At 41.6% G+C, this 22925-nt stretch overlaps 2 protein-coding genes across 11 annotated transcripts in view; one reads left to right on the top strand and one right to left on the bottom strand.

Moving 5' to 3' along the window:
- The window catches only part of AP4S1 (adaptor related protein complex 4 subunit sigma 1), an 83199-nt gene that overhangs the window by 35110 nt on the left and 25164 nt on the right, over positions 1-22925 (top strand). For 3 of the 5 annotated variants that reach the window (XM_059181864.1, XM_059181865.1, XM_059181862.1), the window contains 2 exons: positions 6606-6617; positions 17206-17946. In XM_059181864.1, coding sequence (XP_059037847.1) covers positions 6606-6617; positions 17206-17334 — 141 coding nt within the window. In that variant the 3' untranslated portion in view covers positions 17335-17946. Of the gene's footprint in view, positions 1-6605; positions 6688-17205; positions 17947-21493; positions 22177-22386; positions 22898-22925 lie in introns of those variants that run through there. The other 2 variants (XR_009355604.1, XM_059181866.1) reach the window with 2 other exon arrangements.
- The window catches only part of HECTD1 (HECT domain E3 ubiquitin protein ligase 1), a 99938-nt gene continuing 96361 nt past the window's right edge, over positions 19349-22925 (bottom strand). For all 6 annotated transcript variants that reach the window (XM_059181835.1, XM_059181834.1, XM_059181833.1 and 3 more), the window contains 2 exons: positions 21507-21651; positions 19349-21398 (listed from right to left, as the gene is read on the bottom strand). In XM_059181835.1, the coding sequence (XP_059037818.1) occupies positions 21261-21398; positions 21507-21651 (283 nt within the window). In that variant the 3' untranslated portion in view covers positions 19349-21260. The remainder of the gene's footprint in view (positions 21399-21506; positions 21652-22925) is intronic.

A 22925-nucleotide genomic window follows, 5' to 3' on the forward strand; every position in this document is an offset into this window, starting at 1 on the left:
GTCCATGCCATCCCAGACCGGGAGGTCTGGCCTCCCCACTCAGGTCTGTGTCTTGGTTACTAAGTGCCCAGAGCAGTGACCTCATCAGCACAGAGAGAACACCAGCCCCAGTTCTGCAGAAGCCAGAGTGGAAAGAGAAGAGGGGATCAGAGCCAGCCAGTGGAAGGTGCCTGCAGGCACCCTACAAGTAGAGAAGCAGCTGAGACTCAGAGAGCAGGAATGGCCCTCATCACCTACTCCTGTACCACTGGTGAAACCTGCAGGCAGAACAGGGGTCAGACAGACCCCAGGTGGGAACCCAGAGTCCCTCTTCCTGGCTGTATGCCCTGGGCAGGTCACCCAGCATCTCTGAGTCCAATGGCTGCTGTGTAAAACAAGCTTGCCTATAACATCCACATACAGAGGCCCATGGGAGCAGCTGGTGAGCATGCATTTAGAGCAGTGCCTTGAGTTTATTTCCTGGCTGTGTCAATGTCCTATGGCCACTGTAACAGATGACCACAAACCAGGGGCTTACAGTGACAGAAGTTTATCCTCTCTCAGTTCTAGAGGCTCAAGGTGATGCTGGGTCACACTTCCTCCGAAGGCTCCAGGAGTTCTTAGGGGCCTGTGTTCCCAGGCCTGCGGCCGTATCCCTACAGCCTCTGCCTGTCCACCCATGGCCTCTATTGTGTCTCTCCTCTTCTTCGAGGACACCTGTCATTGGATTGCAGGCCCACCCTAAATCCAAGCTGACCTTGTCTTGAAATCCTTAACTAATTACATCTGCAAAGACCCTAGTCCCAAATAAAGCCCCATTCTCCCCGCTCCCTTAAGATTTTTATTTTTTTAAGTAATCTTTACACCCAGTGTGGGGCTGGAACTCATGACCCTGAGATCAAAAGTCATAGGATCTACCAACTGAGCCAGTCAGGAGCCACTTTCTGAGGTTCTAGATGGACAAGAATGGGGGTGGGGGTAGCTATATCATCTCCAAATTTCATTTCTGAACAATAAGGGACTCTTTAAAATATCTGTTAGAAAAAGGGGTCTGAACCGGCCATGATCAGGAGGCAGGAAGAAGGCGAAACTGACCCAGATAGATGTTTACTTAAATCTAGAAAGAAGGGACGCCTGGGTGGCTCAGTTGGTTAAGCGGCTGCCTTCGGCTCAGGTCATGATCCCAGCGTCCTGGGATCGAGTCCCACATCGGGCTCCTTGCTTGGCAGGGAGCCTACTTCTCCCTCTGCCTCTTCCTGCCACTCTGTCTGCCTGTGCTTGCTCTCGCTTCTCTCTCTATGACAAATAAATAAAATAAAATCTTAAAAAAAAAAAAATCTAGAAAGAAATACGGAGACATTTTAGCCCTTCTGAGGGAAAGACAGCAGGATGACTCCCCCATTAATAGTTCAAACTCTAAAAAGACACTTAAAACCAGCCCAGGCGATGGGAGCGCAGGAGGCACGCTCCCCACGGGCGTTGGGGGGCAGCGCTGCCTCCGAGCCGCAGGGCCTGGGCTGGGATAGATCCGGCCCCTGAGGCCCACGTTGACACGGTGCAAGGCAGACGGAGCTCCTGCCCTCTCAGTCCATCCTAGGGGAAAAGCCATTTTTGAGAAACGGAGGGCAGGGGGGCTCGGGGTGCAAAGCGGTTCTCAGCGTTCCGGTGGGGAAGCACGACCCATTCACAGCACCTGGGCGGTAGGCGGTGGGAGGCGTCTGCCCGGGCCGTGCGCCGCGCGCCGTCACGGGGACGCGGAGGGCAGCGGCGGGCCTGCTCACCCGGCGGCGTACCTGAGGGACCGGGAACCAGCGCGGCCACCCGCGGCACACGCGGAAGGAGAGCCACCTGCAAAGGCGAGAACTTTCCGCCCGCGGCGGTTCTTCTCCCTGAACTGGCGGCTCTGCGGCAGCGCGTGAGATGGTTCCCGCTTGATAGGACGCACTCGCGGCCCCTCACCTGGAGCCCCCGTCAGCGGGCTGCGGCCGGGAGACCAGCTCCATGTGCCAGGGCAGCCGCAGGCGTCCTCAGATTCGGATGATTGGACCCTACCGTGCCGGTGCAGAAGCTGGGCCTGGGGCGGGAACGGCAGGCGGGCCAGCCAATTATTTGGCAATAATTTTATTGCCAAATTATATTCTGCTAAGTGGTTATACCACATGTTGTTTACCTTTTCATTAGTTGATGGACATTTGGGTTAGTGATACCTTTTGGCTATTATGAATAAGGCAGCTTGGAACGTTTGTATAAACATTCTTGTGTGGCATCATATTTTTTTCTTTCTTTCTTGAAATCTTTTTTTTTTTTTTAAAGATTTATTTGACAGAGAGAGATCACAAGTAGGCAGAGAGGCAGGCAGAGAGGGAGGGGGAAGCAGGCTCCCTGCTGAGCAGAGAGCCCGATGCCGGGCTCGATCCCAGGACCCTCGATCCCAGGACCCTTGATCCCAGGACCCTGGGATCATGACCTGAGCTGAAGGCAGAGGCTTAACCCACTGAGCCACTCAGGCGCCCCCATACTTTGCTTTCTTGGGTATAATATACCTGGGAGTAGAACTGCTAGGTGATGTGGTAATTCCATGCTTAACATTTTGATGTACTACCGAACTGTTTTTCCAGAGTGGCTGCATGATATCAGTTCTCAATCAGCAGTGTTTGAGGGTTCTAATCTCTCCATGTTCTTGGCAAAACTTTTTACTATCTGTCTTTCTGGTTATAGCCATTCTAGTGGGTATGAAATAGTACAGATGCCAGTTGTGGTTTTGATTTGCATTTCGTTAATGGATAACAAATATTGAGCATCTTTTCATGTGTTTATTGGCCATTTGTGGATCTTCTTTGAAGAAATGTCTTTTCAAATCCTTTGTCCATTTTTTTCAGTTGCATTATTTATTTATTGATGAGTTGTAAGAGTTCTTTATATAATTTGAATACAGATATCTTTGAATTGATTGAGTAGAAAAATACAAGTACAAATACCTATCAGATATGATTTGAAAATATTTTCTCTCATTCAGTGGGAGAAATTTTCACTTTCCCGACAGTGTTCTTTGGATCATGATAGTTGGTTTTTTTTTTTAAGATTTTATTTATTTATTTGACAGACAGAGATTACAAGTAGGCAGAGAGGCAGGCAGGGGGGCGGGGGGAAGCAGGCTCTCCACTGAGCAGAGAGCCCAACTCGGGGCTCGATCCCAGGACCCTAGGATCATGACCTGAGCCGAAGGCAGAGGCTTTGACCCACTGAGCCACCCAGGCGCCCCTCCAATATTCTTTTAAAAAGATTTAGTGAAGATGTTTTACTCTGCTCCAGTAGGCCTTCCTGAGCCTTGGTTAGACATTCTTGAGAGGTAGTAGTGGCACAAACTGAGTTTTCAAAGTTGGGGTTTTTTTTGTTTTTTTTGTTTGTTTGTTTTTTGCTTTTAAATAAAAAGGATTTTTTGTTGTTGTTATTTTGGTTTTAAATAAAAGGATTAGGAGAGAACTATTTCAAGCTGCTTTTTCCTGAGACAGTGAATGGAATCTGGTCTATCGTTAGTAATATTGAGTGCACCGAAGTCTACTAAGGACAAAACTCATGTTAAGAAGTTATATCTTGAAGGGCGCCTGGGTGGCTCACTCGTTTAAGCGTCTGACTTTGGCTCAGTGGGAAGCCTGCTCTCCCTTTCTCTCTGCCACTCCTTTTGCTTGTACTCTCTCCCACTTTCTGTCAAATAAATAAATAAAATCTTTGGGAAAAAAAAAAAAAAAGAAGTTACATCTTCAGCCTAAGTCCTAATACATGAAGTAAAGTAAAAAGTTTGGCACACTCCTTCTGCATGGAACCATCCACTAGCATGTCTTCATTGCTTTAGTGCAATGCTTCTCCAAGTGTGGTTCCTGGACCAGCAATATAAACATCACCTGGGAACTTGTTAAAAATCCAAATTGTGGGGCGCCTGGGTGGCTCAGTGGGTTAAAGCCTCTGCCTTCTGCTCAAGTCATGATCCCAGGGTCCTGGGATTGAGCCCCGCATCAGGCTCTCTGCTCAGCAGGGAGCCTGCTTCCTCCTCTCTCTCTGCCTGCTTCTCTGCCTACTTGTGATCTCTGTCTGTCAAATAAAAAATAAATAAAATATTAAAAAAAAAATCCAAATTGTGGGCCCACCCCAGACTACTGGATCAGAAAGTCTGAGTTGAGGTTCAGCAGTCTGTATTTTAACAAGCCTTGTGGATGATTTGGATGCGTGCTTAGATCGGATACCCACTACTTAATGCATGAGGAAAACTAGGACTGCCCTGTGGCCTGAGAGATGGTTGTATATCTTGCTAGGATGGAATTAGTGCCTTCTGAAGCTGGAAGAGTGGGGGAGTCAGGCCATCTCAGAGACTGGCCTTGAGGGGCCAGGGGACAGTAAGGCTGACTTTAAACTCCATCTTTGTATTGACGGCTTGGAGAGAGTACCACAAGTCAGCACTGTCCAGCAGAATGTTCTGTCACCGCAGAAATGTTCTGTACCTGTACTATCCAGTGCAGTAGGCACTAGTTATGTGTGTTTTTTTCAAAACTGGAAACCTGATTAGTATAAAGGAATTTATACTAGTATATATTAGTATAAAGGAATGAGGAATTTAATCTCAATTCATTCGATTCGCCAAATGATGCTGGTGGTCACGGTATTAGACAGCACAGCTCTGGCTCCTGCTTAATCACAGGGACTGCTCTCTTAAGACAGACTGGTTTGCAAGTCAGGGTCTGTGATTCAGAGCTGGACATGATTAGCCATTTTAAAGGAATACCTATCAAGAAAAAATACCATTTCCCAAAAAAGCAATATTTTAAACCTGGGATAATCATGAGTGAGTACAAGCATTACCAGTGCTAAGAGTTTTTAAATTATTATTTTTTTTTATTTTTTTTTTTAAGATTTATTTATTTATTTGACAGACAGAGATCACAAGTAGGCAGAGAGGCAGACAGCGAGAGAGGAGGAAGCAGGCTCCCTGCTGAGCAGAGAGCCCGATGTGGGGCTCGATCCCAGGACCCTGGGATCATGATCCGAGCCGAAAGCAGAGGCTTTAACCCACTGAGCCACCCAGGCGCCCCCTTAAATTTATTATATTTGGTGACTGAGAATAAACAGCTGGTTGCTGAATTCTTGCTGTAATTCTGGGGAGAGAGTCAGTGACCACATAAACCGCAGAAATAAAGATTAGAATTTAAACTGGTGACTACACAGGACTCCAAAAGTGCTGTGAGATGGCTCCGTTTAGAATCACAGTAGCAAAAAGAAGAGACAAGAGGAGGGAAGAGAGTACTATGGGCAAGAAAATAGAATCTGTTCCACTCAGAGGATGCCTTGTCATCTAAGACTTATTTTGGGGTTAGTGAGTTTTAAACATTCTTTCTGAGACTATTTTTAATCTTAGTTTCCAAATCTTAAATTTGGAGATCAGTCTCATGCTGTCTGGGCTGCAAGAAGCATCTTGAGATCACATTTCAAAACAAAAAGCCAACCCAGTTAGCTTCCCTGGGGGCCATTTCGCAAGACAGGACGGCTGCTATTGAGGGCGGGGTCGTCACTGCTTCACTTGACAAATCTTGAGTCCTTTCAGATATGAATTTAACTCTGTTTACTATTTCTCCCTCTATGATTTTTTTTTAATGCTGTAAACATCTCTGATCATTGAAAACAATTAAAAACACATGTAAGCAAAAAGAAAGGGGAGAAGATCATGAGTAAGCCCATGACTTACCGACATATTCTATTAAGTTTATTTCTTTTTAGACTCCATGTATCTGTCTGTATCTAACTATTTCTGCATATTTCTCTACATGTACATATATCCTTGGGATAATACTTGCTTTTTTACTTAACAGGGTAGTACTTACATACCTATACCCTGCAATAATTGATTTATTATCTGCAATAATTGATTTAAGTAGTCCCCCCTTGATAGATTTGTAGCTTGTTTTCAGTGATTTGCTTCTATAAACATTACCCTAAACATCCTATCACACATTGTTGTGCTGTTACCTAATTTTTTCCTCAGGATAAACTTATAGAAGTACAGTTGATAGATTTCAAAAGGCATGCATATTATTAAAGTTTTTGATACACGTATCAAATGAGCTATCATCTATAAAGGCTGAGGTAGTCTATTTCCTCTATGTTTGAAGAATGAATTGTTCTTGTTGGCAAAATTCCCCCCAGACCACAACCTTTTTTTTTTTTTTTTTTTTAAGAAGCACCGTCCAGTGGGTGCCTGGGTGGCACAGTGGATTAAGCATCTGACTCTTGGTTTTGGCTCAGGTCGTGATCTCAGGGTCATGAGATCAAGTCCGCATCATGCTCCACACTCAGTGCAGAGTCTGCTTTAGACTCTCCCTCTGCCCCTCCCCCACTCATGTGTACACACGCGTGCATGTGCTCTCTCTCTCTCATAAATAAATCTCAAATAAATAGATAGATAGATAGATAGATAGATAGTACAGTCCTCAACTCAGAGCCTTCCTGCTCAGCTTTGTATGGCCAGAGCCGTCTCCCCGACCTGCTCCCAAACTTGCGGCCAGAGCATCTGCTAGCTCTGCTAAGCGCATGTGGCCCAGTGTCTCATTCTCATCCTTGTACTTTTTTCTCTTTTCCAGAGTGAACTAGATGTATCCTTTTTCAAAGCTGTGAGCCAGGTTTTCCTCAGTACTTGGCAAAGCACAGGCTAGTCCCAATCAGGTAAGTGACACAGGCCAGGAAAAGGATGCAGCAGAAGCCAGAATCCAGAATGCTAATTATCCATCAACAGTCAGAGGTGCAGGAGCTTTGCAGAAACACCCTTTTCTTTTTTTCACCCTTTGCCCTTTTTCACAAAGATGATTCTTATATGTTTCAGACAGGGCAATGCTGTGGTCGTAGTTGATAATAACTGATCTAACAATGTAACTTCTTTTAAGTATATAGAATAGACCTTTACAGAATTTGAGTAACACAGCTAGAAAGTCCTTGGTCCTCCTAGAGATGATGGATTTTCATGGCTCCAAGTCTAAATCTCCAGAAGTCCCTCACATCATCGGAATAAAGCCTTCAGTGATGATAAACTGGACGGCTAAATAATTGCCTGGCTTGTATACATTTACTTTTATAGCAGAGAAAGCTCTATTTTTCTTTTCTTTCCTAACCCTTTTATTCATTCATTCATTCATTCATTCATTCATTTATTTTAAACAGATTTTATTTATTTATTTGACAGAGAGATCACAAGTAGGCAGAGAGAGAGAGGAGGAGGAAGCAGCCTCCCCACAGAGCAGAGAGCCTGATGCAGGACTTGATCCCAGGACCCCGAGATCATGACCTGAGCTGAAGGCAGAGGCTCAACCCACTGAGCCACCCAGGTGCCCTTTCTTAACCCTTTTAAATCAAAGTATGCAAGGTTCCCCCCAACCCCGCCCCAAACAGTTTTTGCTTCAAATACTGTATGCCTGTGGATTTTGGCAGAGGCCTCTGGGTTTTTCATGAATGCTCTGGAGGCAAGTTGACTTTTAATTTTTACTTCAAAAATCTGCTTGAAAGCAATAATGAAAGAGTCCTTTGTGAAAACATCTGGCTTAAGTCTAAAATAGTAACAAATATAACAAATATATTATAACAGGTTTCTATAGACATATACATACATTAGACATCAGTATATCTGGGAAAAGAGCCATTTAGCTTTTACTCTTGATAGAAAATGTCATCACATTGATAAACTCCATTTCCAGGCTGTATCTGGCAGCCTCTTTAAATTAACTGGGAAAATCTGAGTGCCCTCTAGTGGTGAGTGACCTAAATCTATGATCCCTTTGACCTAGGACGTCCAAGTATGTATATCAAGGGGTATTTTTATTCAGCATGTTATATTCCATTTTAACTAAACCTTTTAAAGCAATTCAGAATAGGTCTCCTCTTCTTGTACAGGGAAATAAGAAAAATACCTTTGGACTTAAAAAGTCATCAGGAAGATAGGAAAAGCTGTTAATACTTCACCAGGAGTACAGAAACCCAAATTCTGCTTTTGAACCTGCCACAAACTGTAGGTGTTGGACAAGACGCATAAACCCTTCATCTCAAAATAATAGGATTAGGCTAGAAGAGCTTTAACACCCTCTCAGCCTTAATATTTGATGTTGCCATGACTCTAGGTAACTGAGCCGAGTCACCTTACACCTGGAACAGGAAAAGACACTCTAACTAGTCTAGAAGTTCAGAGGACTAAAGTGAAGCAGATATAACAGGGTATGTATTATAGCTGAACTAGTTGTATTGATGTATCTTACATACTGATTAAATGTTTATTAGAAGTAGAGACAGGCTTGTCTTTAGAGCCCTCGGGTGTATAGCATAGGTCTAAATCATGATCTCTAGCATTTTTTTTTTTTAAGGTTTTATTTTTAAGTAATCTCCACACCCAGCGTGGGACTCACTACAGGAGTCCCATGCTCTTCAGACTGAGCCAGCCAGATGTCCTGAGCTCCAGCTTTCTTATTCAAATTTAATTTTCACACCAAGGCACACAGTTTGTACCTTCTCCCTTTATTTTACTTAGTTTCATTTTTGCCTTCCCTTCCTCTATTTTTTTTCTAACTCAATTTTTTTTTTAATTGAAGTACAATTAACAAACTGTGTTAGTTTCAGGTGTACCTCTGACTAATTTGCATATTTACTGTCCTTCTGAATTACTTAGGTAAATCCACCTGACAGATTAGGAATTTTGCACCATTTAGAGAAGGGAAGTGAATCTGCCCAGAGCTGGAAGTATAAGCCTTTGCTCAAGGCATAGTTTCACATGGATCTCCAGTGGCCTAAAAGTGAAGCAGGTAGCCTGGGCAGGTAGGCTATGGGGTACCCTCTCTTCTATTAACATTCTTAAAAGGTTTCCACCCTTAGCCATCTGAAAACAATCCAATTAAAACCCACGCCTTTACTCTGCCTCATACATAGTTCTTTCTATCACATGTCTGGGAGGACCTCTCCACACCAATTTCGTAACAGTAAAGAGCCTTTTAGAGGTGCAACCTCAGTTTCCTGCCCCCTCTGTGTAGGGCTGGAGATGCACATCACTGCCCTGGGAGCATGACCCTAGCATTGCTGAGCAGCTAACATGGGTCAGGGCTGTTTGGCCAGGAAAGCTTCCTTCAGCCATGAAAGTCTGAAAACAGGCAGCTGATAGAATTGTAACCTAGAGCTGGTTCTCCCAACACTCACAACACCTATCTGTTTGCTCAGGCTTCAGAAAGCCTCCCTTGTCCGCCCACATGGAATAGACGCGCTTTAAGGCTTGGCTTTGGTGCAGCCCCAGGAAGATGGAAGGCAAAACCTTGAAGAATTCCCAAGAAGCCCTTTACTTGCCATCTTTTTCTCCAGAAGCTTCACTCCCCTGAAGTGTTCTAAGAATGGGGCAGCTTTCCAGAATCCACATGATTAAACTTTGAGAAATAAAAGGAACCATTTATATGCAAGTGGTCAGAAGGGGCTTATTCTACTGCTAGTAAGACCGACATCACAGAACAAAACAGATAGCATTTTCAAAAGAAATGACCTGGGTGACTCAGTTGGTTAAGTGTCTGACTCTTAGTTTCAGCTCAAGTCATGATGTCAGGTTTCTGGGATCAAGCCCTGAGCCCCACATTGCACTGGGCTCTGCACTGAGCAGGGAGTCTGCTTCCCATCTCTCTCTCACTCTGCCCCTCCCCCGGCACTCTTGCTCTCTCTCTCTCTAGAATAAATAAATAAATCTAAAGAAAGAAACGGGGGGGGGGGGCAGGAAAGAAGGGAGGAAGGAAGAAAGGAAGGAAGGAAGGGAGAGAGGAATGACCCAAGTACAAGAAATTAGGACAGGGGCGCCTGGGTGGCTCAGTGGGTTAAGCCTCTGCCTTCGGCTCAGGTCATGATCCAGGGTCCTGGGATTGAGCCCCGCATGGGGCGCTCTGCTCGGCGGGGAGTCTGCTTCCTCCTCTCTCTCTGCCTGCCTCTCTGTCTACTTGTGATCTCTGTCTGTCAGATGGATAAATAAAATCTTTAAAAAAAAAAAAAAAGAAAGAAAGAAATTAGGACAGAAATTCCGGCTTCTTGAAAACGTTTCTACTAAGTGGCAACTCGGTGTTGCAGTTGGTGTCAGGTGGGGCAGACCCTTGGGGCCGGGCGTGTCAGTGACCTAAATCATTCATCTGCCGTGCATAAGTTCCTGCACACTCTTCACATTCTCCTTTACCCACTGGGCTGAAATGTGGCGTGAGGACTCCTGAGGCCCTGCTTCTATAGAGAAAGTTTGGCCTAGTACATCCTTTAGTAGACTTAAGATTTCAAGCTCTGGGGGCTCCTGGCTGGCTCAGTCGGTAGAGCATGGGACTCTTGATTCTGAGATCATGAGTTTGAGCCCCATGTTGGGGAGTAGATTGTACTTAAAATAATAATTTTTTAAAATCTAATAAAAGCCCAGGGGGCGCCTGGGTGGCTCAGTGGGATGAGCCTCTGCCTTCGGCTCAGGTCATGGTCTCAGAGTGCTAGGATCGAGCCCCGCGTTGGGCTCTCTGCTCAGCGGGGAGCCTGCTTCTCCCTCTCTCTCTGCCTGCCTCTCTGCCTACTTGTGATCTCTGTCAGGTAAATAAATAAAATCTTAAAAATAAGTAAATTATTAAAAATTTTAAAAACCCAGAGACTTCAAATACCATGAATTAAAATGGTTTTTAGGAATCAACTAATGAGCTTCCCAAAATGTATGTGTTGAGTTCTGTGGCCCCAGATTTGCTGAATTCTCCAGACAATTCATAATTCAGAGGCACTGTCTCTACCCCCTCTGGTAAATAGGGGAATGGGGCCCGTGAATGGTGCTATGGGGGAGATGTACATCTCCTCCTCAGTTCAGGGCATACCTACTAATGTATGAATGTACAGTAAACCTTAACTACCTTTTTGGTATTTGGTGCTCTTAAAGTGGCTTAAAGACTCAGTTTATTTGGGCTAGAGTGGAATCCAGCAATACTACCTTTAGATTTGGACACTCAGGATCCCTTTCCTGGGCCATGGGCCTTAGGGAACCCCATCTGGCTTTCCTTCAGCAGCATCCCTCTCCATGGGATGAAGATGCTTATCCAGAGCCTGCAGGGCCCCAGGCTACTTCTTGACCATCCTCCAGCTACCTGGGTCCCCAGAACTCATGGGGTGCCCATATACCAGGGCCTGTTGCTAGGTAGCGCTTGTACAGGCCTCTCCCCATGACTGGGGACAGGAAGAGCCTGGGATGGTAACCCACATACACACATGGGGGAAAAACTGAGGAGCAGGCTGGAACTCCTCTTTATATTCCATAGCCACCTACCCCACAAATACAGAGTAGGCCTAGAATCCAGAATGTTTTCTCTGATTCCAAAATCATTTTTTTTAAAGCTTTTATTTATTTATTTGCCTGAGAGAGAGCGTGAGCAGGAAGGAGGGGCAGAGGGAGAAGCAGGCACCCCACTGAGCACTGGGAGCCCCATGCCGGACTCAGTCCCAGTACCATGGGATCATGACCTGAGCCAAAAGGAGTCATGTAACCACCTGAGCCATCCCGGCATCTCCCAAAATCTTTTAAATAGATTCTTTAAGACATTCTTTTAAAATATCCTAGAATTCATTTAAAACATTCTAGAAATCTTTTAAATAGATTCTTTAGAACATAAATAGAATCTTTAGAACATTCATGTTTTCATTTTCTAAGTCCTTAAAACCTAAAAGCCTGAGCAATTAATTCTAGAATGTTAAAGCTCACATGGGTGATGTGAAAGTACTTTATTGTAGTTGAAGGTGGGGGAGAAGGAAGGGCCTCCGTTGCTGCTTGCTCTCTGTGACTCAGCTAGCTGTCTTCCATGGTGCTCTCTGGAGGGACAGAGGCACCCAGGCAACAGTATTCAGCACCACTGAGATTTGCACTCAGGCCCTGAGCAGGACCCAGAGCCCACTGTGGGGCATCAGCCTCTCCTTCCGTCATTACTTTCCTAAAATCCCAAACACCTTAAGGTCCAGAAACCAGAATAGGTCTTCTCTGAATAGGAGCTAACTTCACACTGACTTAATGAGAAATCACAAAAGTACTTGTTCAGGTAGGGGCTAGGGAATTACTGGCAAGAAGAACAAAGAATCTCTCCAAGGAAGCCATCCAACACTGAAGCGGTAGCTTCTAAATAAACTGAAATTGTCTCCATGTTCTCTCAGAAAGGTCACGATAATTAAGTCATTACCAAAGGATTTCTTATGAGGTATGATGGCGTATGTGATTACCTCAGCAATGACTTGATAATGTTAGGTAGAAGTAAACTAGCTCCCCTCTCCCTGACGGTTACTTTTAGAGTCTTAGGATTTGAGTAACTTTGGAGCTAGAAGAAAACTCTACCATCATCAGGTTAAAAACCTCATTTTTTAGATGAAAAGGCTAAAGCCCAGAGGGGTTCTATGACTGTTTTAAGTGATAGAGGTACTTTGGGGCAGAACTGTTACCAGTCTCTGGGTTTCCAGGGCTATAAAATTAGATATAGGGGTACCTGGGTGGCTCAGAGGTTAAGTGTCTGCCTTTGGCTCAGGTCATGATCCCAGGGTCCTGGAATTGAGCCCCACATTGGAATCCGTGCTCAGCAGGCAGCTGTTTCTGCTGTCAAAGAAGTAAATAAAATCTTCAAAAAATATTAATAAGTTTAAATTTGACACATTTTTAAAAAATGTGTTATCTGGAGTAGGTTGTGGCAATTTAGTTACTAACAAAACATTTGTAAAGTGCCTGACCCTGTGCTCTCTTGGTGTTGTCAAAATTATTCCTAAAGTAGGAAAGAAGTTTTGAAGAAATATTAGAAAAGGAGGCGTCAGATATGATGAAAGAGAGTATCTGAATGTCTTAATAAGAGCATACTCTACAAAAGTGGAGTTCAGGGACGCCTGGGTGGCTCAGTTGGTTAAGCAGCTGCCTTCAGCTCAGGTCATGATCCCAGCGTTCTGGGATCGAGTCCCGCATCGGGCTCCTTGCTCGGCAGGGAGCCAGCCTGCTTCTCCCTATGCCTCTGCCTGCCATTCTGTCTGCCTGTGCTCGCTCTCTCCCCTTCTCTCTCTCTGATAAATAAATAAAATCTTTAAAAAAAAAAAAGTGGGGTTCATATATCGTTTAATTTCTTTTTTTCAAATAGGCTCCACTCCCATCATGGACCCCAGTGCAGGGCTTGAACTCATGACCCTGAAATCAAGACCTGAGCTGAGATCAAGAGTCAGACACCCAACCAACTAAGCCACCCCTGCATGTAGTAATTTCTGAACACCTTTTTCTGAAAGCAGGGCTGCAAGGGGTGAGAGCTGGCCCATGTAGCTTGTCCAGTCTTTGGGAAGGGCAGGTACTGAGAAGCAAGGGGGTCAAAACCATCTCAGCATTAACTTCAGTCAGTGCTGTCAAGAGTGAAGAGTCTCAAAATTATGAACAGTCCCTGAGGGAGTCAGCCATTTACCTGGGAAAGGGATGTTAAAGTTCTAGGTTGAACACTTTTGCCTTCCGGGCTTCTCTGATTCTCACTGGCCTTTGCTGTCTCGGTATTTCCTTGAACTATGTCCTGTATGTGCCATATGCATCCGCCCCTACCCCTTCCTACCAGGTCCCTCTGCCTTACCCCTGCTCCTTTCGCTCCATGCTTCCAGGTTCTGGTTTTTTTTTACTCAGGAATGGTGACAGCCAAGTCAGGAGGAGCAGCAGAGTTTAGGAGAAACAATAGAGAAAGTGACAGGCTCACCTGACCCAATGCTTTCATAATTATTTCACTTCATTATATTTTATAATGCTTTCATAAATATAGATTTAGTTCACATAAAAACTTAAATTATACCTGACTGTCTTATTGCTCTCAGAATATGAATGGACCTTTAAGGAAAAACCCATTAAAAAAAAAAAAGATTAATTCCTTTTCAATGACCTCATTAAGAAGAGACAATACCAAGCCTAAAAGTGGACAGCAGACTATCTTACAAGGAGAGTATACCAAGGACCGTGCACAATCTTCTAGGATAGTCTTCTATATAGGAGTATTCAATTTTCTGTGGGAAATGTGAACACAAAGTAGATAAACACAGTTTATCTAACTTCATGGCAAATTATATTAATTAAAGTATAAATACAAGAGCAAGTTTTTCCCCACCCCACGTAGTTTATCAAGAAGTTTGCTTAGGTAGGATCTTAAAAAAAGAAAAAAATCAAAAAAGAAGACCAGGGACCTGAGAACAAAATCTTGAGTTAGAGATTTTAGTTTCTAGGCTGGGCTCTGCCTGCCAGTTGCTTTTCAGATCCCATTCGAATGTATGCTGCTCAGTTTTCTCTTATTAAAGGATAAATAGACCACCACAATGGTATTAAAATACCATATTGAAAAAGTAACTTATGATCCAGAGACCAAAATGCCAATATAGGAACCAGAAACATTTCAAGCTCTTTAATTAAAAGATTGGTTTCAAGTGGCACTAATATTTAATTATATTAATTTATATTATTATATATATTTATATTAATAATATTTAGTTAAAAGATTGGTTTCAAGTGGCATTAATATTACTGGGGTCCTAAGATGTTCAGCTTCAATCCACATTATGTAGCAATTCAGAAAGGCTTTTGGGTTTCGGGATTGAGAGAAAATGGGGTTTTCTGATTCTGCTTTTTGGGAGGCTGTCTGTAGTTCATATCAATTCCAACTTTAGGGTGGCCGAGTTGCCTTAAGGATCTTTAAGTCAGTCAAGTTCAGTATAACCCAGAGGTTATTGAAATGGTCATTCTCAGCTTACTATATTAACAGACCAATAGTCTGGACCTTTCTTGCTTCATTCTATTCCAGATGTCAGGGTTGAAGCATGTTTGCCTATTTACTGCCATGGGGCTTTGCCTGGGCATCTTTTTGGTCCCTGACATGTAACCCAAATGCCATTACTATTGTATAACTTGTTTATAAATCAAATCAGGATGTAAACAACAGCTGGATTCTTATTTTAAAGGAGTCACATGATTCCAGGGAGGGAAATCAGCTTTCAGAAGTTTGCCTCATATTGGATTTGGTCTGTGGTTTCCCATTATAATGCAGGAAAGCTACATGGTTATTAAGGGTTGGGTTTGAATCAGCTACTCAGGCAGTCACATGCCCACAGTCAAGAATGACCTCACTGAGCAACTCGTGTTTCTAGGATGTTAGGAAATTCAGACTTGCTGAAAGACCTTGTCCTTACAGTGTGAGGATGTCAGTGGTGGATATGATTCAGCAGCACATTCTCATCTGAATTTCAAAACAGTTGGTCTCTTGCTCAAGGGGACACCCGAATTTTAGATCATGGACTTGCCACAGTCTTCAGAGTAGCTTAATCCCTGAACCAGTTCAAATAGATTAAAATTAGATCTCCTTCTCTCTCCAAGAAAATCATCTTAGATGAGTTGGCATTTTCAACACACCAAGGCTTTCATTGCCCTTAGTGAATAAGACAGGGGATTCAGCCTTAGTGATTATGATTCTGCAGGCCAGGGGGATTCTGCAGGATTATGATTCTGCAGGCCAGTTTCACATAGCCACATCTGCTCCCCAGCTCCTCTTCTTGGTACCAAGCTGAAATTTGCACTTTGTTTGGCTTCTGAGTTCTGGCTTCTGGGTCTGATTGAGCCTAATATTCCAGTCCCATCTGGTCATGGACAAAGCAATCATCTATATAATTGGAAGACATTATTAATAGGTATATCAGAGTAAAGTTTTTTTTTTTTTCCTTTTCTGGGTCATTTAAGGACAGTTCCCATGGGCTCCTGAAAAAGTTTATTCTGCTAGAGGACTATCTGCACAGAGCTTAATGAGATATTAATGCAGAGCCTAATAGAAAACTAAAAGTCATTCACAGGGTTGTCTCATTTTCTACACTTCATTTTTCACTAAACAAACCCAATACGGACTTGAACGTCTGAAATTATTGAAAAAAAAAAAAAAAGGTGGTAATGATTCACTTTACAAAGATTCACTAATTATGAACTTCCCTAGTGCATTTAAGTCACTCATTTGCTGAAGTTTGTGTATTTGAAACAATCTGTTTCAATCAGCCGTTGTTTTTAAACAGACCAGGATCATGTTCTTTAAATAGAAATGGAAATAAGTTATTAAAGGGTAGAATTCAGAATTACTCAATATTGTTATCATCTCATTCTAGTTCCCTTTCTCCTTTCACAAAAGAAAAGTTCTTTGAAGGGGCTCCTGGGGTGGGGGCAGGGAGGAAGAATTTGGCTCTTTACAGTTAGCTAGACCTCATAGGCTAACATTTTCATCTTCCTCCATGCCCTATACTGACTTTCCACTAGGAACATCAGTACCCTGATATGGCTTTGTAATTCTCAAACGAGTATCTTTAGAACTGTCCATTCATACAAGATAACTCTCTTGAATTTCAGAATTTTTATCTACTTGGGAATTAGTCAGCATTGCCTTGCTTTCTTCATTCATATCTACTCTTGATGATTTTTTTCTTTAGTCTGAGAGAAAAGACAGTTTAAGACATGAGGTTTTATGAAGTCATTTGGTTTGGGATGGATGTTTGAGGGTTAAGGGAGGAGTATACTCAGTAGCTCCAGGCCCCTCCTGAGAAGTCTGGAAGTAGAACCATTGAGCCAAAGCTGTGGGCTTAAATTCTAGCTCTGGCAATTATCAGCCATGGGACTTTGGACAATGGCTTTGAGCCTATGTGCTCCCGTGTAAAATTAGGACAATATGTAACATTTATAACGTAGGGTTGTAGAGAAGACTGAAAAATTATGTAAAACACTCAACACAAAGCCTGGAACATCGTGGCTATTACTGTTGATGATATTAGTGTCTTGGACGACAGCATTGTTCTTGTCAGGTCATGCCATTGCCAATGTTACTTGCTTTGTTCTCTAGTTCTTAGAGTCACTTTCCCTCTGGCTAAAAGGTATAGTAGCTATTCTATTTCTGTACCTATTGGCCAGTTAGCTTAACCAAGGTGAAACTAGGTGTGTTTGTGTACGTGAAGGTAATAATTTCCAACATGGACACCAATCTTAAATCTGATTTCAGAAGTTCTGTCTAAAAAAAAAAAAAACCACACACACACACACCAAATATACTTCATGCTTAGACAAATTTATATGGGAAAAATGATAGGCTAAGTCAGAAGTTATTACTGTTACATGTTAACATTTTTTGTTAACTCAAACTAATTTCCTTAATATGAACTTAGATAATGTTTAATTTGGATAAAGTGCACATCATTTTGGATGAGATGTTGTTAAATGGCTGCATTGTGGAAACAAATCGAGCAAGAATTCTTGCCCCTCTACTCATTCTTGATAAAATGTCAGAAAGCTGAATGATAGAAGGCTCTGCCAGACAACATCAACCTGTAAAAATGGAAATACCTCTCAACATCTGTAGCCCAAAAAATGTGGAAGACTGCACACTGCAAAAGGGGGTGTCCTTTCAAAGACATTTTAAATAGGTGTTTTCCATAGTTCCTAAATGGAAAACAAAGCTGTATTTTAAAATATGGTCTACAAAGAAAAATTTTCTCTGAGCTAAGAGACGAGTTTTATTTTCTAAACATAAGCATTTTTTTCCCACCTGTTCAAATTTTTTTGAGTTCTGAGGGTAACTTTTTTGTTCTCTGCTTCCCTATGCACATTTAATTCAGGATTAGCAGCATGGGAAGAACATGTAACAACTATCAGCCAATAAAATTTTAAACACATAGTACTTTGAATGTTTTCTAAATGCTCTTTTTCCTTAAAATGTTTTTAAGTCAAAACTTTACAAAATTGTGTAACTAATAAAAATTGAGAATTAAATTTTATTTGCCAGTTTCTAAAAAGCCTGATAACCGTATTATTTGCACTTGGCAATTATGATGTCATCATGTTATTAATTCACTTATAATGTTACTACCAAAAATGAATGGTTACACATTAAAATGGTTACAACCATCCTTTAGGCCATATTGTAAATGGTTTGTCTTATTAGTAAACTTATCTGTAAGTGAAATTTGCTTTAGTTCAAAGTCTAAAAATAGAATGTAAGAGAGTATCTCTTTTGAGGTTGGCATGATATGAACCCTTCTCCCCTGCCTCCCTAACTCATTCCTTCTCTTAGAATGTCCTGAAGCAAAGAAAACTAAGTCACTATAGAAAAGCAATGGTCTGACCTTTCCAAATGTTCCTAGATGGGTTTGCTACTTGAGTCAACAGTAAAGCATACAGAATTGTCTTTGGTAAAAGCATGTTTTATGTGCATATTGGGAAGGAAGGCAGATATAATGGAGGAAATAGAACTACAGTCTTGGTACATTAGGATACTGCACCATCCTATGGAATTCTAAGAGTTTTCATCTACAACACTCTATCCTCCAAAAGAAGACATAATGGACATTCCAGGTATTGATGATTCTTTCGGTACTCTTTGCTTTTTTTTCTTTCTTTTATATGTGGAGGGTGAGGGAAGGATTTCTTTTAAATCTTTATTTCTAAAAATCTATTTACATATTTAAAGTTTGCATCTATAAAGAGCCAGGCAACCAGTCAATAATGGATTCTAAAAGCAAACCTAAGTTGTTTTGAACTCATTCAGAAAGGCTGAAGGCAGGCTTCTGACCGCCAGAACAGCAAATGCTACGCGTGTATAGACCTCCCTTTGCCTTAAGTAGCCATGGTGTGGGGAAAGCCTAGTCTAGATCAAAGTGCTCTGGAGGTCTAAGACATAGTTGGGCAACACTGTCCTAGTTGGTAGGCACTGAATCAGCAGCACAGTCAGGTAACTGCTGAAACTGGTACACCAGAAGTAACTAGGGAGTGAACAAAATTAATTTTTAGGTCACACCAAAATAGCACTTGGATAACATCTTGGCACAGATTTTCGTACCTTTAGAGAATAACAATTAAAAAAAATACTAGGTAGATACCAAAGGAAAGAAAGCTGAAGAACCTAATATATGTGGAGACCCTGGCAGATGTTACCTAACACTTGACACATGCAAAGTGAACTGTAATAGGACTATCTGTTCTTCTAGGCTGTGTCATCATTTCCCTTCAAGTTTACTGCTGAAACGTGATGAATAGCTTTAAGTGATTTTCACACTCAAGAAATTTATGCCTCAGATTGGTCAGCTTTATCTTGAAGACTCCTGACATTTCATTTACTGAATGTATAAGACTCATCAATTTTACCTGCTATGGCGATGTGCTAGACCAGGATTCAGCAAACCTCTTCTGTAAAGGGCCAGACAGTAAATACTTTAGGCTTCATGGGCCATAAGGTCACTGCTGTAAACACTCAGTTCTGCCACTGTAGTGTAAAAACAGCCACAGATAAATACGTAAAGGAATGAGCATGGCTGTGTCCTAACAAAACTTTATTTATTTATGGACACTGAAGTTTGAATTTCATAAAATTTCCACATCATAAAATATTCTTCTTCTTTGGCTTTTTTTAAACCACTTAAAAATGTTAAAACCATACTTAGCACTTGGGCAATACAAAGCAAGCAGCAGGCCATCGTTTGCTGAGCCCTGTGCTAGATTAGTCTTGATAAAAGATGGGTTATTGACAGACATTTTACAGATTTAGATAAATGGCAATACTAAGCACATAAATTGGATTTTAACTCTAACACTAGTATGATGTTTTAGTCATGCATCCATGACTTCATTAAGACAATCACCACCACTATTTTTTAGATTAAAGCATAGGTCATACATTTAAATATTGCTATTATGTTTTATTTTAACTTTTATTCTCACAGAGAACTGTGAAACTAACAACAAGATGAATTATTTAAACGCTGCCACTGATAACATAGTACAACATTCTCATGCAGAGAATAAAAACAGTACTCAAACGACTGACTGTAGTGGGAGATATCTCTTCTAATGTAGAAAGGGAATGTACCTTTTAAACAGGTAAATAATGGGCAATTCCAAAAAATGCTTTTCACTCCTAAAAAAGCCATTTGGCTAAATCAGGCCTAGTGACATTTCTTTCACCTAAGGGCACAGATGTGATACATCAAGGGAATTTGGAAAATGGAAACAGAAGAAGCCCTACTTCAAAACCAGGAAATGGCAGTATCCCTGGTGGTCTCTTCTAGCACTGACAGAACATTGAGAAATCATTCTTGAGTCTTAGACTTACACATCCCTGCAGATACAATGTAAGTAGCAGACCTGGTGTTGAAAAAGTAACACAAATAACTGGGCCATTCTTAGCTGAAGAATACTCTAAGACAGCACACAAAAGTTGGATCACAAGCATGTGAACATATATTTCTTCTAGCTTTCCAGTTTTCAGTTAAGTGTATTTACTATAGAAAAATACATTTCTAAATGTAGGAATTTCAAAAAACTAAATCTCAGTGACTCAAAATAAAAAATATCTGGTTAAGCTCTTAGGTCTGCTCGTTGCAGTGAAATAGTCACATGACACAGTTTTGTACGCTGCAAACATTTTAATGATTATTGTTGAGCATACATTTTGGAAATTTTTTACTTCAAACTGCAACAAGTTAAATAAATGTTTATAATATACAAAGAAAATACAACCAAAAGTAAAACTTGCTTTTAAGTGTGCCTTGCATCTAGACCAGTGTTTTTTCTTTTTTCCCCTTAATATATCTTTACTTTTGAGCTGCACAAACACACTTAAGACTTTGATCTTTATAGTATGGCATTTAGGAAATAAAAATATACTCCCACCTCAAAGAAATAAAAAGGCTGTGCATGATTATATGCCAAACAAAAGAGAGAACACTAGAATACTCTGATAGTGCAGGCATCATTAAAAAGGAAAAGAAAAAGTTTGAGATGCTCATTAACTCTCTATGTTTTAAGGAAGCAGGATTTTTGACCAAGTAGCTTAAAAGCCAGCAAAACAGGGATCAGTGACGGCAACTGTAGTGTATGAAGTATGAAACAACAAACTTTACACAAATACACTGTTAGAAATTTAGCAGTGAACACTGAGGATCTGAGAAGCTGCTCTTTGGAACAGTCAAGTAGGGACCACCTTTTTCCAGTCACTAAGCCCTTGTAGCAACACACAGTGTTCTGTGCTATATACTTGCTGGCTGGGTAGTTAAAGGATTTGTTTTGTCATTAGCAGCTAACCAACTTCTTCCACATGTTCTTAAAGCCTTAATGGTTGGAATAAAGGCAAGTGTCATTAGCGTAGAGGATCATATACTTCTCTGCACACAAATACAAGAGGCTTCACTAGTATTTTAAAAGTCTCTGGTATCTCCCACTTCGAAGCTCAGTTGAGATGAAAGCCTTTCTCCATGGTAGCAGCTAGCAGGCGCTCTCTCATGATCTCCTCGGAAGAATATTCAGGCAACTTGAGATAATGCACACAGGTGTTCACTGATGGGTAGCTTGCATCAGTAGCATCAACCTACAAAGAGAAAAGTGAAAAGCAGAGGCCACAACTTTAAGTATTTATTTCTTTCAATCCCGAAGTAACTAAATTACATTTGGATTCCCCACTAGCTAAGGTCTGTACCTTGCGTACAACTGTGAGCCTGGGATGCAGATTGGCCAGTCCACCTGGGGGAAGAGTTGAGCAACCGGTGGTAAACTGCAGGAATGCTTTCCTTTCGTCTGAAGACATGCCACACAAAACCCTCACGAACCTCAGGAAACCAGGGCTAGGAGGAGAAAAACAGAGTTCTACTGCTCTGACAGCGGATTTAAATGAAATATGCTACCACCACTTTGTAAGCAAGCAATACGCCAAAAAACAATTATCAACATGTGAGAAGAACAGTACTATGTAGAGACTCTTGAGTAAGCATGAAGAGAGTGGATATAAGCTACTTTAAATGCAAAGATTGTCTTGTACTTAGAAATGGTTAAGAACTGAAATACTGATGGAGTACAGGGATCAAATATGCAACACGGCTAGCAAATCAAAAAACTTAAAAATGCACCTGCATAATTCACCCAAATGTTGCTGAACTACCAAAGGGGATCTGAAATAATCCATCTTTGTTAATAGTGAAATAAACGATTTCTACATGCCACAACAGGGATGAATTTCATAATCATAATGTTAAAGAAGCCAGACCTTAAAAAATATATACTGTATGATTTCATTTTTTAAAGTTCAAATGCAAGAAAAATTGATCAATGGAAATAGTGACTTAATATTAAAAAAGAATATAATGGGCAAGGTAATTTTTTTTTTTTTAAAGATTTTATTTATTAATTTGACAGAGAGAAATCACAAGTAGACAGAGAGGCAGCCAGAGAGAGAGAGAGGGAAGCAGGCTCTCTGCCGAGCAGAGAGCCCGATGCGGGACTCGATCCCAGGACTCTGAGATCATGACCTGAGCCGAAGGCAGCGGCTTAACCCACTGAGCCACCCAGGCGCCCCGGGCAAGGTAATTCTTGAGTTGTTTCTTGTTCCAGGTACCAATACATAGGTGTTTTCCTTTGGTGAAAAATTCTCCAGGCTGTACATGCAATTTGTGCACTTCTCTAATACAATTCAATAAAATGTTGACTTAAGAAAAAAATGCCATGGGGCGCCTGGGTGGCTCAGTGGGTTAAGCCGCTGCCTTCAGCTCAGGTCATGATCTCAGGGTCCTGGGATCGAGTCCCGCATCGGGCTCTCTGCTCAGCAGGGAGCCTGCTTCCTCCTCTCTCTCTGCCTGCCTCTCTGCCTACTTGTGTTCTCTCTCTGTCAAATAAATAAATAAATAAAATCTTTAAAAAAAAAAAAAGAAAAGAAAAAAATGCCATGTAAATGTTAGTTAAGGTTAAAGTAATTCATAATGCAGTTGACCCCTGAACAACAAGGGATTTGAACTGCACAGATCCACTCTATTGTATTTATTGGAAAAAATTATATAACAGAGTATTGCAAATATATTTTCTCTAATTCATTATTTTCTTTTTTGTTATTTGTGTATCGTTGACA

Source organism: Mustela lutreola, chromosome 7 (assembly GCF_030435805.1).
Source record: "Mustela lutreola isolate mMusLut2 chromosome 7, mMusLut2.pri, whole genome shotgun sequence".
Classification (NCBI taxonomy): domain Eukaryota; kingdom Metazoa; phylum Chordata; class Mammalia; order Carnivora; family Mustelidae; genus Mustela; species Mustela lutreola.